This window comes from Momordica charantia (assembly GCF_013281855.1).
Source record: "Momordica charantia cultivar OHB3-1 chromosome 1 unlocalized genomic scaffold, Mcharantia_2.0 BLBB01000001.1, whole genome shotgun sequence".
Taxonomy (NCBI): Eukaryota; Viridiplantae; Streptophyta; class Magnoliopsida; order Cucurbitales; family Cucurbitaceae; genus Momordica; species Momordica charantia.
Window position 1 is genome coordinate 10,445,756 of NW_028275157.1, and position 18,405 is coordinate 10,464,160.

At 36.3% G+C, this 18,405-nt stretch overlaps 1 protein-coding gene and 2 long non-coding RNA genes across 3 annotated transcripts; 2 read left to right on the forward strand and 1 right to left on the reverse strand.

The window, feature by feature from the left end:
• Positions 1 to 291: 291 nt before the first annotated feature.
• Positions 292 to 2,264, reverse strand: LOC111019564 (uncharacterized). The gene is made up of 3 exons (XR_002602569.2): positions 1,978 to 2,264; positions 1,833 to 1,906; positions 292 to 555 (listed from the first exon to the last, which is right to left on the reverse strand). It is a non-coding gene; the product is annotated as an uncharacterized LOC111019564 (long non-coding RNA).
• Positions 2,265 to 4,892: 2,628 nt separating this feature from the next.
• Positions 4,893 to 6,454, forward strand: LOC148213258 (uncharacterized). Its single transcript, XR_015788446.1, has 2 exons — positions 4,893 to 5,942; positions 6,024 to 6,454. It is a non-coding gene; the product is annotated as an uncharacterized LOC148213258 (long non-coding RNA).
• Positions 6,455 to 8,882: 2,428 nt separating this feature from the next.
• LOC148213259 (uncharacterized) lies at positions 8,883 to 9,545 on the forward strand. The gene has a single exon (XM_088123859.1). The coding sequence runs from the start codon at positions 8,883 to 8,885 to the stop codon at positions 9,543 to 9,545; it is 663 nt and encodes a 220-aa protein (XP_087979985.1).
• Positions 9,546 to 18,405: the final 8,860 nt, after the last annotated feature.

The window sequence follows — 18,405 nt, forward strand, 5'->3', positions numbered from 1 at the left end:
CGATATTTCTAAAAAATAACAAATCAAATATTTGTCATTAATATTTTTCCTAAAAAGTTCCTATGATGGAAATTGAGGAGTTCGAAAGGTCGATTCCCTAATACTCTCGAGGTGGTGAATTTATTTTGGGAGGCCGAATTAAGTTCAAATAAAAAAAATTTCTTAATGGCTTTAGGCCACTCATAATTATTATTCATTATTTACCTTATGAATAATGATCAATAAAATGTGGGACATTTAAAAATAAAAATAAAATTCTTTTTTTTGAAGGCCATTTTCTTGAAAACAATATGAAAAACAAATTATCATTCATTGAACGAGTGTTGTGGGGTGCTAATACGTTCCCCATACACAAAAGACCCCGAACCCATATCTTTTTCGTGCAGACCAACTTATCCATGCATATGGGTGGCCAGTCACACCCTATAAATAAAGACTGGTGGCGACTCCATTTTTCTCCTCTCAGAAAAAAGTCGGCCGCTCCACGTTGCAAACCCGTAGCGACAATGTGTATTTAACTTCAACTCCAAAGAAGCAGTGTAGTGCTCCCAGATCCTTTAAGGCAAATTCAGAACTTAGAGTTTGGATAAGTTTATGAATATAGGTAATGTCATTTCCTGTGAGTATTATGTCATCAACATATATAAGCATAAGTGTTAAAATAGATTTATTTTTTAAAATGAATAGAGAAGGATCCGAGCGGCTGCATATAAAACCAATATGGAACAAGAAGTTTGCCAATTTATCAAACCATGCTCTAGGTGCTTGTTTTAATCTGTAAAGAGATTTTTGAAGTTCACACACATGAGAAGGATAGGGAGGATGGATAAAACTTGGAGGTTGGTGGAACACTTGTTCTTTCAAATGACCGTGAAGGAAAGCTTTTTTAACATCTAATTGTCGGAAAGTCCAATTTGCGCTAGTGATCAAGGATAGAATTAACCTGATTGTAGTTGGTTTAATTACATGACTATATGTTTCTTTATAGTCCAAGCCTTCAACTTGACAGTATCTTTGAGCCACTAAACGAGCTTTATGACAATCCATTGTCTCATCTTCCTTCCACTTGATTTTAAAGATCCATTTGGAGCCAACTATATTGACACCTTGTGGCTTAGGTACAAGAGTCCAAGTTTGATTATGTTGTAATACCTTCATTTATCTTCTTCCATAGCAACCTTCCGGTGGGGAGAAATTAGTGTTGCTTTGTAATTTTTAGGCTCGGTGTTTAATGTCTCAGCAACGTAGGACTGGTTCTTGATAGTCTTTAGGCGGTTGACTTCCTTGGATAGAGTTGAGTCAATTAGTGGATTTTTAGCCAACTTTCCTCTAGTGACCATGCTATGGGTGTTGATATCTTGTGAGTGATTTGATTGAGTTGCACATGTATAAAGATTTCTTGCACTAGGAAAAGCGAGTTAAATGTAAAAGCTAGTGTTGATGTTAGAGGAAGACTCACAATTCATTAAACTTGAGCAAACGTTATTTGGAGTAGAAGTAGGGGCATTCATGGGTTGGGTTGGGTCGATTTACAGATGTTTTCTGGACAACCAAAAATTTCGGGTTGATTGGTTCACTTACCCGAATGCATCACTCAACCCAACCCTTATTAGTTCAGTTTGGTTCGGGTTAGGTCCTCGGGTTACCGTGTTAGAACACCCTGATCTGCATAGACCAATGGCGAACACTCATCGAAAAGAAGGAAATAAGAAGAACAGATCTGAATCCCAAACTTCCCGCAGTGAATCGATCTAAAATAGAGACACCGAATATGATGCAAATTTCGGTTAAAAACAACGATGATAAGGTAGATCTAAAGTGGAGATGCTTACAGTGAGGCAGATTTGAAGTGGAGATGCTTGCGGTGAGGCAGATCTTAAGTGGAGATGCCGGCAGCGAGACAAATCTGGAGTGAAAATGTCAAAGATGAGAAAGAGGTGAAGTAGTATTGTAACCCATACAGAGAACTCGACTCACCGATTAAACCCATTTATGAAGACAGAGAGAGAGAGAAAGAGGGAGGGAGGAGGCTAAGGGAGAAACCAGAAAGAAAGAAAGAAGGGGCTGAGGGAGAAACTAGATGGACGGGGAAGGAAAGGGGGAGGGAAAGGGGAGGGCTGAGGGGGAAACCAGATGGGGGGAGAAGGAAAGAGAGGGGATGAGGGAGCTGCGAGAGAACGATAGAGAATGAAATAAAGGGGGAGATAAAAGAGGGAGAAGATGAGATTGAGAGAGAGATCGTGAGGAGGCGGTGGTGCAGAAACCCTAAACCTAAACAAATATATATATATATTAACAAAAATTATTTCGGTTTGGGTTGTACCAAACTTTTCTTTTTCAAACCTGAGTATCGAACCGAATTAGTCGGTTCTTACATTTTTTAACCCAACCTAAACCGAGAATTTACCTAAACCAACACAACCCTTACGGTTTGGATTAGGTTGCTCAGGTTCTTCGAGTTACTGGGTTTTTTAGCACCCCTAAGTAGAAGAGGGCAAATCTGTGTTGTTTGAAGTATTTATTTGCACTGCTTTTGAAGAAGCAGTTTCATCAGCTTTCTGAATGGTCGGAGAGGCTGCTTCTTGAGACATAGAGGAGCTGGAATTTTGTGTGCCTGCTGTGTTTATTTGTGTCAGGTTCAATTCGTATATCTTTGGATGTGGCTACTACATCAGTCATTGTTGTAGATGTTTCAAAGGCTATGTCTTGAGTGTAAATAAACTAAAGGTTGGTGTCATTGCTTTAGTTTGCACAATGGGAGGTTCAGCTTCCACATTAAATTCTTGGATGGAGTTTATTGACTAATTTTCATTGTCTACCTACTATAAATTTTCTGAATGAGAGTTTGCACCTTAGCTATTTGTTGTATCAGCCCACATATCAAACCTCATTCTGTTGGAAATGATATTTCTCTTTGCTAGGTAAGTCTTCTTCTTTCTCTAAAGTACCTGTGAAATCAGTGGCAAACAAAGAGGTGAGTCTCTTGCTCCAGTTGTTCGAACTTTGTTCCTCAAATGGGAATATTTCTTCATAAAAAACATGTCGTGAAATATAAATACAATTATTGGAAGGGTCAAAGCACCTATATCCTTTGTGATCCATACTATAGCCAATAAAAATACAATGATTTGTCCTTTTAGAGAACTTATTATTGTTAGGATAGTTATCGGTGAGAAAATCCCTATTTTCTACAATTCGAATTCTCCGTATTTAAGGAATTCAAAATGAGAAGATATCTTAATGGTCTTAGGATTTCCCTAGATTCAAGAGAATATATCATTTATTATTCGAAAGAGAAAATATCCCGATGACCTTAGGGTTTTCCTTCTATAAATAGAATAGAAGGGAAATACTTATGATGAAGATATGCTACGAATCTCCACTCTTTACTAAGTCGAGTACTCGACTACTTTGATTTCGACTTAAGCATCGGAACCTGTGTGGCAAGAACCACACTGTTCTTTAGTGCTATTCTGTTTTGCAGGTCTCGTCGATCCCTTTTATTCTAGAAGATTGGTGTGAATTTGGCGAGATCCCAGGAGGCCAAATTTCTGCATCAACAATTGGCGTCGTTTGTGGGGACGACTAAGATCTAAAAAGTCAAGATGAAGAACGATGAATATCACGAGAATGCAACTACACTACCTTAAAAAGCAACCGATTAAAATGCAGAGTTTCTACTTAAGGCGATGTTGGTCAAGGAACTCGAACTGGGACAGACCGAGAAGCAGGCCGATAAGCCTGCCAGCTGTCAGTGAAACCGTGGAAGATCAACGACAGGTTAAGCCTAAATGATCAAAAGGATCCTAAAGGTGATGAAAAAAGTGTGCGTACAGTTCCAACAAGGTTAAAACAAAAAGCAGGCGAGCCAAAACAATCAACGAAACTCAGGGTATAAAACCATTTTTGCAAAAGCCAAAATAGGTTAGAAACCCAATGGTGTTGATTAAACTCAACCTATAAAACCATGGGCAGAAGTCAAATAGGTTGGAAACCCAAGGGTGTCAACTAAACTCAATGTATAAAACCATTGGCGAAAGTCAAATAGGTTAGAAACCCTAGAATAAACCCTGGGTATTAAATCATGGGTAAAAGCTAAATAGGTTAGAAACCCGAGGGTGGTACAATTAGCCGAGCTAAAAGTTAGATTCCAAGGCCAACAAAAAACTTAAACAGTTAAAACTAACTGTAGCATAGAGCCCAAGAGACTTGACTACAGCCAACAACGACAAAAGGTTATGGAGGCTATTCCACGAAAATAGTCATCCATGAAACGACCAAGCGACAAGTACTCTTAATATAGAAGGTTTAACATTATGTTAATGCCTATTACATTCTATTTTGAGGGTGGGGGCTAATGTTATGGGTGAAAAAATCCCTATTTTCTACAATTCGAATATCCCTTATTTGAGGAATTCAAAAAGAAAAGATATCCTGATGGTCTTAGCATTTTCCTTAGATTTTAGAAGAATATGTCCTTTTTATTCAAAAGAGAAGATATCCTGGTGGCTTTAAGATTTTTCGTCTATAAATATAATAGAAGGTAAATACTCATGATGAAGGTATGCTATAAATCTACACTCTTTGTTACGTCGAAATAACCTACTCTCCATATTCGACTACTCTGATTCTGACTTAAGCATCGGAACCTGTGTGGCAAGAGCTAGGGGTGTTCAAAAAAACCGACAACCTGAAGAACCTTGTAACCCAACCCAACTCGATTAGATGAAAAATCGATTTGGTTGGGTTGGGTTTCTGAGAACAGAACATTTCGGTTCGGGTTGCGGGTTTGACTTAAAAAAATTTAGTTTGAACCGAATTGAACCGACATTATTATTTATTTATTTATTATTATTATTATATATATTTATGTTTTAGGGTTTGCTTTTCCTTTTTATTTTCCGCTGCCTCTTCCTCTACATCTCCTCCTTCCAAATATTTTCTGTCTAAATCTCATCACTCTTTGTCTCTCACTTCTCTCCGTCTTTGATTTCATCACTTTCTTGCCTCAATCTTGATCTGACATCTCTCATCTATCACGATTTTATCTCAAACTCGATTTCGCCTCCCCGTTCCATTGTCGTTGTCTGTCGTCGCAGGTACCATGACCATCACCATAGTTTGTCGCTGCAAGGCTTCACCCGTCGCATGTCATCGCAGGGCCGTCGCCCATCGCATGTCGTCGCCGTCTGTCGCCCATTGCCGCCGTTGCCGCCTCTATATCTCAGTATCTATTGTGATGAGTGAATGTAAAGTTGAGTTTTTTTTTTAATGTCTGAGTGGATTTTCTCTCATATATCCTTCGATCGGTTTGTTTGGATCTGTCTAGATCTAAAACTTAAAAGCAATTGATTTGTTTAGATCTGGATCTTGAAATCTTTTGATTTGTTTAGATATGGAACTTGAAATGCTGTTTGGATCTAGAATCTGGAATTTGAAACTAACAACAATCCAGTTACCCAACCCAACCCAAAAATTTTCAGTTTGGTTGGGTTAGGTTGGCCCTCATGTTCGATTCTACCAGTTCTTTGATCGGATCAACTCGAACGGGTTGGTCCCAAAAACCCCTCTAACCCGACCCAACCCAATCCGTGAATACCCGTAGCTATTCTGTTTTGCAGTCTCGACGATCCCTTTTATTCTAGAAAATTTTTAAAGCCAAATTTTTGCATGATCAAGGATTATTTCTTAGATAAGAAAAATATATACATCCAAATATTCTAATTTTGCTATAATTAGGTTCTTTTCCAAATAAATTTTGAAAATGAGAGTTCATGCTTAAGGCTTTTATGAGCATTCGATTTATGAGATAAACCATAGTTTAAAGGCATTGTATAGGTAGAGGATGAGGTCAAACCTGGTCAAGGTCGGGCTCGTGGCAGAGCTGACGAGATATGTTGAGGGAAAACCTGCACAAAAGGGGCAAACTCTCCGACGCTCAAGTTAGTAAACAGATTGGACTCAATATAAAGTTCGAGGAGAAATTTGGTACCTGATGTGGAAATGGTGCACTCTATTTATAGGTTGGGACTCCCACAGACCTTTTGATCGGCAGTTATCGATGTCGCAGTCGGACATGTCGGAGAATTTTTGCCGAACCTGGTAAAAGGCTGCACCCTTCAGATACTCTTAATGGGGAATTTGCATTATGGTAGACCACCTTAGCCTGTTCCGAGATGGACCTCGTCAGAGACGTTCTCAAGTGGCCCCAATCTATATCTTCCACGTGGCATAAGGATGTTCACCCCGAACAAGCATCAATTCAATATCTTAGAGGCATGTGAGCTTGAAACATGAGAAATAGACCAATTTCAACGATATGTATATGTTTTCTCTCTACTACTCCATTTTGTTGTGGAGTGTAGGGAAAAGAAAGTTGATGGATTATTCCAAGTTTTTCTAAAATATTCTTAAAGGCAATGGATTGAAATTCTCCACCGCCATCACTTTGAAACACTTTAATTTTTCGTTTAAATTGGTTCTCAACTAAGAGTTGAGTTTAGCAAAGCAAGTAATAAACTCAGATTTCTTTTGTAAATTAAGGATAAAGCCACACATACCTAGAGTAATCATCTATAAGCTAACATAGTATTTAATGTCGACAAGTTGCCCCCATAAATTACAGTGAATTTTATCTAAAGATTTTGAGCACAAATTTTCATTAGACTTAAAAGGAAGATTACAACTCTTTCCTAGCTGAAACGGAGTGCAAATTTATTGCTCTTTTTTCCAATTTAAACATTGATGAGTTGTTTATTAGAGAGAATTTTCAAAAAAATTGTCATTCAAGTGGTATGGTCTTCCATGCCATACAATATGAGAAGCTTTATTCAAAGAAGTAGCAGTAGATGTAATGAAGGCAATATTTTCTGCTATCGGCTGCATTGTTGGCAACTGATAAAGTCCTTTTCTTTTCCAACCTTCAGCTAGAACTTATCCCTATGAATCCTTAATAACAATTAAATTTATCAGCAAAGAAAGATATGGAGCAATCATTATATCTAGTAAGTTTTCTAATGAATAGGAGAATTTTCTTAATTTCTAGTACTATTAAGACATTTTTAAGATCAATTTGACCTTTGTGAGTTACGAGTTTAGTGTTTCCAACGTGTGTTGGGTTCAAGCCACATGGGACGCAACTTCCACCAAGCGATGACTCCTTGCATATGTACGGGTATGGGGATAATACGCATACCCCAGGTATAAGGACATAAAGGCTAAAGGGCCGCCAACTCATGGGTAATAGAAAAAACTGTGCGAATCTTGACCATTTCCAACATACAATTTGTTAGGTCCGTTATAAGGTCTTAAGAGAAAAATTGTAGAATGGATCGTTGAGTATGTGAGAAGTTGCACCCGAATCTGCATCTATGTTTGTGTCATCCACTTCATTCAAGGTAAGAGCAGCTAGAGCTTCCGGAATTTCTTCGGATTGATAGGCATGGTCAAATCTCTTCTAGCACTCAAGAGCCATGTGATCTAATTTGCCCCATATTTGACAAGTCAATCTTTTTTCCTGCTTGAAATTCGAAAGATTCATATTTGGACTTCGTGAGCTGCTCTCTTTCTGTGAAAGGAATAACTTATCTTGTTGCTTGAGTTCATATGTATTGCCATTTAGATTGATAGGTTGTCTACTGTTGTGGTAGAAACCTCTTCCCTTAGAGGTGAATTGTTTTCCTCTCCCTCCACTTCTTCCACAATTTGAGTAAAAGGCCTGATTGATGTTAGCTTGACCTCTTTTTTCTTCTTCTTCCATGGATAAAAGCTAATCGTGTGCTTTCAAGACGAGGGTAAATTGGCTCAAGGAAGGGTAAGGAGGTTTAGACAACATGTCTATCCTAAAATCTTTATATTTGTGTCCTAGTCCTCTTGCTAAGTGAAATATTTTTGTTATTTCATCTAGATGCTTTTTCATTGCAGCTAGCTTATGACACAAACTCTTGAATTTTCTTATATATTCACCTGTAGACTAAGAACCTTTCTTCAAGGTGAGCAAAGCTTCATTCAAGTGTATTTCATTTGCTCATTAAAGTGTATTTCATTCTCTTTAGTCTTAGTCAAAAGGAGATCTTCAAGAGAATGCCATACCTCTTTTGGAATGTTAGTACCTTCCAGTAAAGCCAACACGTCTTCCCCAATGATTCATAGCAACCAAGAGGTGAGAAGGCCATCATTGTTGGTCCATACGATGTATTGAGGATCATCCACTGGTTTCCCTTCCTTGTCTACTACTTGTCCCGTGGTGGGTGCATGTCTTGTAAGATGACGCTCAAGTCCAAACGTTCTGGTCAGTGGTAATACTTGTGATTTCCACAACAGATAGTTTGAAGAGTTTAGTTGGATGGAAACAAGGGTAGCACATTGGTGAAAAGTTTGTATTGTTATTGGTGTTGACTGGTTTGCCATTTGGTTGTTTCTGGATTTTAAGGGAGGAAGTTAGTTTGAAAAAAAAAAATTTCTGTGTAGCTTTTATACCATAAAGAGTTTAAGCCAAACTTCAGAGTGAGTATGTTAGTTAACTCAAAGCTACAAATACAAAGTTTGAATGTTAGTTTTGAATTGGTTTGGTCAAAGACCTAGTTTTTAGAAAGTTGTTGATATTCCTTTTTTAGTTGTAGTCAAGTCTAAGTTGCTATTCTTATGGGTTAGTTGAGTAGTTAATTATGTGGAGATATTTATGTTTATTTTTAGTATCATAGTATGTATTTATATGGAGCACTAATGAATGAAATTATTACTTCCCCCACTTTCTTATTTCTCTCTCAATAAGTACATCAACAGTGGTATCAGAGCCTTAAATTCTTAAGGGATTTGTGAGTAAGGACTAGTGAGATATTTTCGAGAGAAACTAAGTGATACACCTGTGAGAGTTTTGTCCAATGGAGTTAGGATCAAACAATCTTTCTTCACTGGCTCCACCTGTATTTGATGGTGAAAACTATCAAGCATGGGCAATCAGAATACAAGCCTACATGGAGGGTTGTGATTATCGGGAAGCAATTGAGCAAGATTATGAAATTGCTCCACTTCCTGATAATCCAACAATGCATCAGATCAAGACTCACAAGGAGAGGGTCACCAGGAAGGCAAAGGCTCGAGCTTGCCTATATGCAGCTGTGTCTCCCGCCATATTCAACAGAATTATGGCATTGAAGTCAGCAAAGGAGATCTGGGAGTTCCTCAAAAGTGAATATGAAGGTGATGAGAGGATTAAAGGCATGAAGGTGTTGAACTTGGTGAGGGAATTCGAGAGAATGCAGATGAAGGATTCTGAGTCCATCAAAGAGTACTCAAACAAGTTGATCGGGATTGCTAACAAGGCAAGAGCATTAGGAACTGATCTATCTGACAATAGATTGGTTCAGAAGATTCTGGTTTCAGTACCTGAGAGATATGAAGCAACCATTGCTTCCTTAGAGAATACTAAAGACCTCTCCAAGCTCAAAGTGATAGAAGTTGTTAGTGCTTTGCAAGCACAGGAGCAGAGGAGGTTGATGAGGCAAGAAGGAAGCATTGAGGGGGCACTAAAAGCTAGAATGTAGCCGGGAGAAGGTGGAAGAGAGAAGAAGTGGAAAGGGAAGAAGACGAGTGGCAGCAGTAGCTCAGAATCTACTGCAAAGGATGTTGGTAGTGCATGCAAGCATTGCGGGAAGCACAACCATCCACACTTCAGATGCTGGAGAAGGCCAGATGTGAAGTGTAGAAGGTGTAATTTATTGGGACACATTGAACGGTTTTGTAAAGGTGTCAAGACTCAACAACAAGGAGGAGCACATGCTGCAGTACAGCAAGAAGAAGATCAACTCTTTGTGGCTACCTGTTTCTCATCGGCCAATCAATGTGATGGTTGGTTGGTTGATAGTGGGTGTACCAATCATATGACAAGTGACAAAAAGTTGTTCAAGGACCTTGACAAATCATTCAAGTCAAGGGTGAAGATAGGAAATGGTGAGTATCTAGAAATGAAAGGGAAGGGCACAGTGTCAATAGCGAGCTGTGCTGGAACCAAGTTGATCAGTGAAGTGTTGTTTGTTCCTGAGATTGATCAAAACCTGTTAAGTGTTGGTCAACTTGTAGATAAGGGATTTAAAGTGTTGTTTGAAGACGGGAAGTGCCTCATTTCTGATTCCAGTGGAATGAGTTGTTCAAAATAAGATGCAGCACAAGAGCTTTTCATTAGATCCATTCGAGAAGGAGCAAATAGCTTTCAAGTGTCAAGTGAATGACACTGAGTATGGCACAAGAGGTTGGGGCATTTTCATCAGAAGGGGTTGCAGTGTATCTGCAGAAAAATGAGATGGCAATAGGAGTACCGGTTCTGGAGGAGCTGAAAACAAACTGCAGACTGTCTGACAGGGAAGCAAACAAGATTGTCATTCAAGAAATCAGTTTGGAAAGCAAACGAGAAGCTACAGCTCATCCACACTGATTTGTGTGGACCTCAACCAACTCTCTCACTAAATGGTAGCAGGTATTTCATTATCTTTATTGATGATTATACTCGGATGTGTTGGATATATTTCATGAAGCAGAAATCTGAAGCAGCTGGAGTGTTTCTAAAGTTTAAAAGATGGGTTGAGAATCAAAGTGGCTGTAAGATTCAAGTGGTGAGGTCCGACAATGAGACTGAATATACATCACAAAGGTTTAATCCTTCTGTGAAGAAGCTGGGATAGAACATCAACTCATTGCTCCATATTCTCCACAACAAAATGGAGTTAGTGAAAGGAAGAACAAGTGTATTATGGAGATGACAATATGCTTGTTGCATGAGAAGACTTTGCCAAGGGAGTTTTGGGCTGAAGCAGCAAACACAGCAGTCTTTCTATTGAATAGACTACCTACAAGGGTCTTGGAGAAGAAGACCCCCTATGAAGCTGGTTTGATACTAAACCAAAACTGACAAATTTGAAGGTGTTCGGTTGTTGTTTGTGTTTTTTTTTATGTTCCACAGGTGAAGAGAGACAAGTGAGTGAGAGTGAGAAGGAACAGAACAGGAATCTTTGTAGGCTATAGCATGGTGTCCAAAGCCTACAAGATCTATCAACCTCACACAAAGAAGTTGGTGATTAGTAGAGACGTTCAATTTTTGGAGGATGAGGAGTGAGACTGGACAGAAGAAGCAGAGGTGAAGCAACAAGAAGTCTCTCTGGAGCCTGATGAACTAGTTGATGATGCACCAGTGAGAGGGACTAGACTACTGACTAAGGTGTATGAAAGAAGCAGCGTAGCTGTGTTGGAGCCTGCAGGGTTTGAAGAAGCTCAAAAAGATCAAAATTGGATGGAGGCAATGAAGGAGGAGTTGAGAATGATAGAGAAGAACAAGACATGGGAGCTAGTGGAGAAGCCTACTGACAGAAAGGTGATTGGAGTCAAATGGGTTTTCAAGACTAAATTAAATCCAGATGGCTCTGTGAACAAGCTCAAGGCCAGGTTAGTGGTGAAAGGGTATGCACAAGTCTGGGGAGTTGATTTCTCTGAGACTTTTGCACCGGTTGCAAGAATGGACACAATCAGGATGCTACTGGCTGTGTCAGCTCAGCTTGGATGGAAGGTGTATCAACTAGATGTGAAGTCAGCATTCCTAAATGGAGTGTTAGAAGAAGAGATCTACGTTGAGCAACCAGACGGGTTCATCACACCAGAGCAAGAGCAGAAGGTTTATTTACTGAAGAAGGCTCTCTATGGGTTGAAGCAAGCTCCTAGGGCATGGTACAGCAAGATGGATGATCACTTGCTGAGCTTGGGTTTTGTGAAGAGTCTGAATGAATCCACACTCTATGTGAAGACATCAGGTACTGTTATTGTGATTGTATCTCTTTATGTAGATGAGTTGCTGGTGACAGGAAGTGATAATAATCGGATAGAGGTGTTCAAGCAAGAAATGATGAAGGTGTTTGAGATGACCGATCTAGGTCTGATGCATTACTTCATTGATATGGAGATTCAGCAAAGGCAGAATGAAGTGTTTCTCTGTCAGAAGAAGTACATGAGAGAGATATTGAAGAGGTTCAATATGGAGGAGTGTAAGAGTGTGAACACTCCGATGATTCAGAAGGAGAAGTTGCAGAAGGATAATGGGGAGGAACCTGCAGACGAGAATGTGTACAGAAGTCTAGTGGGATGTCTTATGTATCTCACATCTACTAGGCCTGACATCATGTACACTGTAAGTGTCTTATATAGATTTCTTCACTGTGCAAGCAAGAATCGTATGGTTGCTGGAAAGAGGGTTTTGAGATATCTTAAAGGCACACTGTCTTTTGGGATCAAATACAGTAAAGTTGAAAATTTTGAGTTGCAGGGTTACTCAGGTAGTGATTGGGCTGGGTTATTAGGTGATATGAAGAGCACCTCTGGCTATTGTTTCACTTTTGGCTCAGGGTGTTTCTCATGGTGTTCAAAAAAACAAGATATAGTGGCTCAGTTAACTGCAGAAGCTGAGTTTATTGCAGCAACAACAACAGTCAACCAAGCTGTTTGGCTGAAGAAGTTGATGTGTGACTTGCATCTAAAGCAAGAAGAGAGTGTGAAAGTGTTTGTGGATAATCAAGCCACTCTAGCTATTTCATTGAATCTGGTTTTTCAAGAAAGGACCAAGCACTTTAAGATCAAGTATTATGTTCTTAGAGAGATGCAGAAGGAAGGAGAAGTTCAGTTGGTGCATTGCAGCTCAGAGGAGCAAATAGCAGATATCTTCACTAAGTCCTTTAGTGTGGGTCGTTTTCAAGCTCTTAGGAGCAAGTTGGGTGTTTGTAGTATTTGAGTCAGGAGGAGAATGTTAGTTAACTCAAAGCTACAAATACAAAGTTTGAATGTTAGTTTTGAATTGGTTTGGTCAAAGACCTAGTTTTTAGGAAGTTGTTAATATTCCTTTTTTAGTTGTAGTCAAGTCTAAGTTGCTATTCTTATGGGTTAGTTGAGTAGTTAATTATGTGGAGATAATTATGTTTATTTTTAGTATCATAGTATGTATTTATATGGAGCACTAATGAATGAAATTATTACTTCCCCACTTTCTTATTTCTCTCTCAATAAGTATATCAACAGAGTAACAGAGGATTGAAAAGCTTATGAGTTAAAAGCAAAATTTCTTGATTGTATTTGCTAATACCCGTGAGCCTATTTAAACATACACAGAAATATATTGGAATTATGCTTTTTTTTTTAGTACAATATGTAGGGGTGGGGAAAGAACCCACAATTTCGTAGTTTGAGATATATGTTAATTATCGTTGAAGTATACTCTCTGTGACCTAATGAATCATACTTCTAACATCTGGGGAATTTACAAAGGGAAGAATTTGTGCCCAAATAGTCAACAAATGGAAAATGAAAATAGCAGGTGCATATGCAAGAGTGATTGGCTGGGATAGTGCAATAATGAGAGATTCTTGCTGATTAGAGGAATTGATTTCTAGCTTGTATTTCTAGCCAATTTCTCTAATAAAATGGAATGTACTTGATTAATGTACAAATTACATTTTGTCCATTTCCCTCTAAACTATTTAATTTCTTCATTTTTTTTCTTTTTATTTTTTTATTGAATTAATTTATTCTTAACATGCTCTTTCAAGATGGTTGAACCCCAAAGAGGTATCATCTTGGGCCAGATCGCATTTTCAAACCTGATAATCATTTGAGGTTTTGAACTCTGATACCATATTAATATTTATGAGATTTCATCTCAAAACCAATTGACAATGAGAGAAGTAGCTCACTTATAACGTGAGATCCTTGACAATCTCTAACTCCTACCTCGAGTTGGAAAAAAATTGAAACAAAAATAAGAATTCAAAGTTGGAAAAAATTTGAAAGAGAAAAATAAAGAATCGGAGTTGGACAAAATTGATTAAGAAAAATAAGATATAAACATAAGTGAGATGGAGGTGGAAGTATAAATATAGGTAGTGGTAATGGATTCAAACCTCATATGATGGGTAATGGGACTAGGGTTAATTAAGAGGGAATGAGTAAAAACCCCATGATGGTCACCTACTTTAGGGATTAGTAATTCCTATGTATTTCCCGGCATCAAATGTTGTAGGGTCAGACAGTTGTCCCGTGAAATTATTCGAGGTGCGCGTAAGCTGGTCTAGACACTTACGGATATAAAAAAAAGTAGTGGTAGAGATAGAATTGAAAGAAAAATAAAGAATATAGTTGAAAAAAATTGAAAGGAAAAATAAGGAATCATAGCTGGAAAAAAATTAAAAGTTATCGCTATCGCTATTGTTATCACTATCGCTACCGCTAATGATTTTAGAATTGTTGAGACCAAATTGGAAGCTACGTATGTTCCTAATACAAAATATTGTTATCGCTTCCACTATCGTTATTCTTTATCTTTATTTACTATCGCTACCGTTATCGCTATAACTAAAAAAAATGTGTGAAAGGCACAGAGAAGTAATTTGCCGTGATAAGATGATGTCAGGAAGGATTAGAATAACAAAATTTTTAAAAAACCAGACATATCTAATTGATGCCTCCAAATATAGGTAATTAATGGGAATATCCCTGTACTTTTTTAGTGGTAAAAAAGGAAAAAGTAGGAGAATTGGACATAATGGGGATGTTGGTATATCATTTGGGCAAAAATTAAAGGTTTCCAGCTTCACCCACTTTGGTAGCCATTAATGAACTATATAATAGTTCTTTTTGGATAAGATATTTAATATTACGATTATCAAGTTCAAATCTCAATCCACATGTTATTGTATTAAGAAAAAAAACTTTATCATCACGATTAACTATTTAAATTCTAATTATAATTAACAAGCAAAAAAAAACCACCTCGTGTATTAAAAAGTATTTATTACTCTTTTAGATGTGGTTAGTTAGTTTTATTACATATTACATTATATAATCATATTTACCTCTTTATATATTAAGATCATTTCGTAAATAATATGATTCATTAGTATTCTATTGTATATATTAAAAAAGTTAACTCAACGTACACATTGTAATGTAAAATTTTAGTAATAACAAATTTTTTCATACCTGATTAAAAATATATATTTTGGAAAAAAAAAAAGTCAACACAATGAAAGGAAAAAAGAAAAATCTAATGCCATGATTTAATTTTTGTATATATGTTTACACAAGCCCATGGTTTCTTTTTTTTTTCTTTTTTTCTTTTTTTTTCCCTGCACAAGCCCAATGATTTCATTCTGGGATTAGTATATAGATGGTCTATTTAGGAGACCTAATTACATAAAAGGATTCAAAGTACTAGAATTTACACTTTTGTCTAACATAATTCCTAAAATAGATGGTACCCATAATAGAAATTACTAATATATCCATCTCAATATTAAATCATTAATAAAACATGAAATTGGTAAATATTTATTAAGATATATGAAATCCCTAAAATCAAGCAAATTCAAAATTCAAAAATTGGGATTTTTAGAAACCCAAGATTTCGTAACCTCTTCATCTCCGTTGTTTTCTCCTTCTTCACCGCTGCGACAAAACCTTTTCTCCATCATCAAGCTTCCGGTCGCGTTTCTGAAGAGGTATCTCCGACGGGTGCTTCTCCGTTCTCTGCAGAAAATATCTCCGGCGGGCTCCGTCGCATTTCAGAGGGAAACATCGTCACGCTTTCCTTCGTCTCTGGCGGCTACGTCGACCCATTACACTGTAAGTTCTAATTTCATCTTCTTCCTCCGTCACATGATCAATCCAGCTCGTTATGTCCACTTATATCGTATTTTATGTTATATTTAGGTTTCAATTTTGTACAGAACATTGCAGATATAGTTCTTATTGTATATTCTAAAATTAGGTTTCATTGTTTGACAGAATCTGTTGCTCTCTGGCTTCTGGTATCTCAATGTATCTGCTATTATCGTTTATAACAGTGTATATTTGAGTTTATATAATATAGTGATACAAATTATGATATATAATATATATCTACATAAAAGTATCTCCATATATACCAGTGAAACAATTTCCATGGAAAATATAATAGGATATATAATATATCTCTAGTTTACAGAGGACTTTCGGTATTAAATTGGTATATACGAGTATATTTTCTTTACTCGTTTGTTCTGAGAACGTATGTATGGTGATATAGTGTTTAGATAAGGATAATATATATATTAAGATTTATGTATCTCGATATATACGAATGGTGATTTAAAGTTAAAAATATATTGGATATATACCGTTAATGATTTACATCAATACATATGGATAAATTTTATATCGCATAAGGTTTAGTCTATGTTATATCAGATATATTATATACTCAATATGTTATACTTTATACCATGTCTTTTAGAACTTCATATTGGCTTTCAACTTGGGTTGTTTGTCGTGTAATGAGCATTTACTATTTTACATGTTTTAGGTAGATATATATTAGTTGAATTACATTAACATGGTCAAGTGCAAAGGGCTACCAAAACAAAAGGAAAGAAGAAGTGCTACCTACATGACATTTATAAAAGTACATTACATGGGTATAAATTATATACTACTTCATAGGCGTTTATACGTAATTGATAGTATATTTCAATAGTACAAGTATATTATGTATCCATGTATGTACTAATCCCTATCTTATAATAACAAAACAACATGAACATAATTTATACCCATAAATATGAATAGCTAAAATGTAATTTAAAACAAGATAGTAATAGGAAGTGCAGAAATAATGTGACAGTGGAAAAAACTGTGATATTAACCTGTAATTATAAGAAATAATAAAAACATGTAATTGCTGGAGGCGTGAATGACGGTGGAAAAACCAGAATTCATGTTTTGAATGATGAGTGGCGTGTAACATAATGTGTTTTTTTTTTTTTTTGAACAAGTGCGAATGTGAGAGGAGTGCAGAAAATTTAGATTACCATTTTGAAACATTGTAGTACCGTGCAACATATCAGAAATCGAAGGGAAAGTGTTCGTAGCACCGTAGCAGACGACAAAGATGTTTTGTTGGGTAGTGAACAAAGAAGAAAACAGAAACAATGGAGGAGAGATGAAAAACAGAAGAAAAAACGGAAGAAAAAAACGAAGAAGAAGAAAATCGAGGGATTTGGAGAGGAGAACGGAAACAATGGAGGAGAGATGAAAAAAATCATTTTTGAGAGATTTGGGGGAGAGAATTAAGGAATTTGAATTGAGATAATATCTATGGGGCCCACATTTATTAAATGATTGTGATATTAATTTATGGAAATAACAATTTTATATTTCAAAAAATCCAAATCCATTAATAAATGAAAATGCAATCAACAGGGGTAAATTCGGAATTAAATGAAAATCCTACCTGCAGAAATCTAAAAGTGTAAATTTATAGAAATTTAGACATTTATGTAAATAAGTTTCTAAAACAGTCCTCCGAAGATATTATCTCTTTCATTTTTGTATATAGTTAAATTGTCTGTTTTCTACATTACCCCCGACTCTTTTTTTTCTAATTAAAGGAAACGACAATTCTGGGGTTTTTTTTTTATTAATATAGTTAATAATAAAACTTATTTTAAAAATATTGTATTTTAATTAAAAAATATTAAAAACATGGTATGTTTTGAAACTTTTTTAAAATATAGTTGTTTTAAAAAAGTGAAGGCTTCCGACATGTTGAAGAGACGACCATGCAATGTGGCGCCACGCTGGGCGCCACGTAAATTTCTTTTAAATTTGGGAGATGGTTGTCAACCATCTCTTTTTTTTTTTTTGATTAATTGTGGTCGTATCTTGAAGAGACGACCACATTAATTTTTGTTATTATATTTTATTAATTTTTTTAATTTTTTAGTGAATAAGTGTTCAATAACATTTTCAAAACATACCATATTTTAAATATTTTTAATTAAAATACAAATGATTGGGTATATTTATTAATTTATTAGCTAAAAATTCACTTTAATCTCTAGTTATTATTAACTATATGAATAAAAAAATCCCCTCAAATATATTATTAACCATATTTTTAAAATAAGTTTTATTATTAACTATATTTATGAATTTTTGTTATTATATTATATTTATTTTATTTTATTTTTTTATTTATTTGTATTTTAATTTAACAAAATTTTTTATTTAAACTGTATTCTATTCCTATGCTGTGTAAACAAAAATTTATATTTTATTTTTTCTTATATAATCATGAAATTATCTATGTTAGTTCAAAATTGGAAATTAATATTATAAATTAGAGAACAATGTTTGTAGTCTGTCAATTTACAGTCTATCGATCTAATTCGTTCCACAATGGAGACGTCGCCGGTTACGATGTGGCTGACAACGAACTAGTGGTGCCGCTGGTATCTCATGACTCTCTGTAGGGTCTCGATCCTCCATAGGGTTGAAGTATCGTCCATGCTCTCCACGTCCACGTCCATGGCCCCCTCCATAGCCATACTGCGGCGGCAA

What these genes read in the sequence shown, in the direction of transcription:
- LOC148213259 (XM_088123859.1), top strand. Translation starts at nt 8,883, where the DNA reads ATGGAGTTAGGATCAAACAATCTTTCTTCACTGGCTCCACCTGTATTT.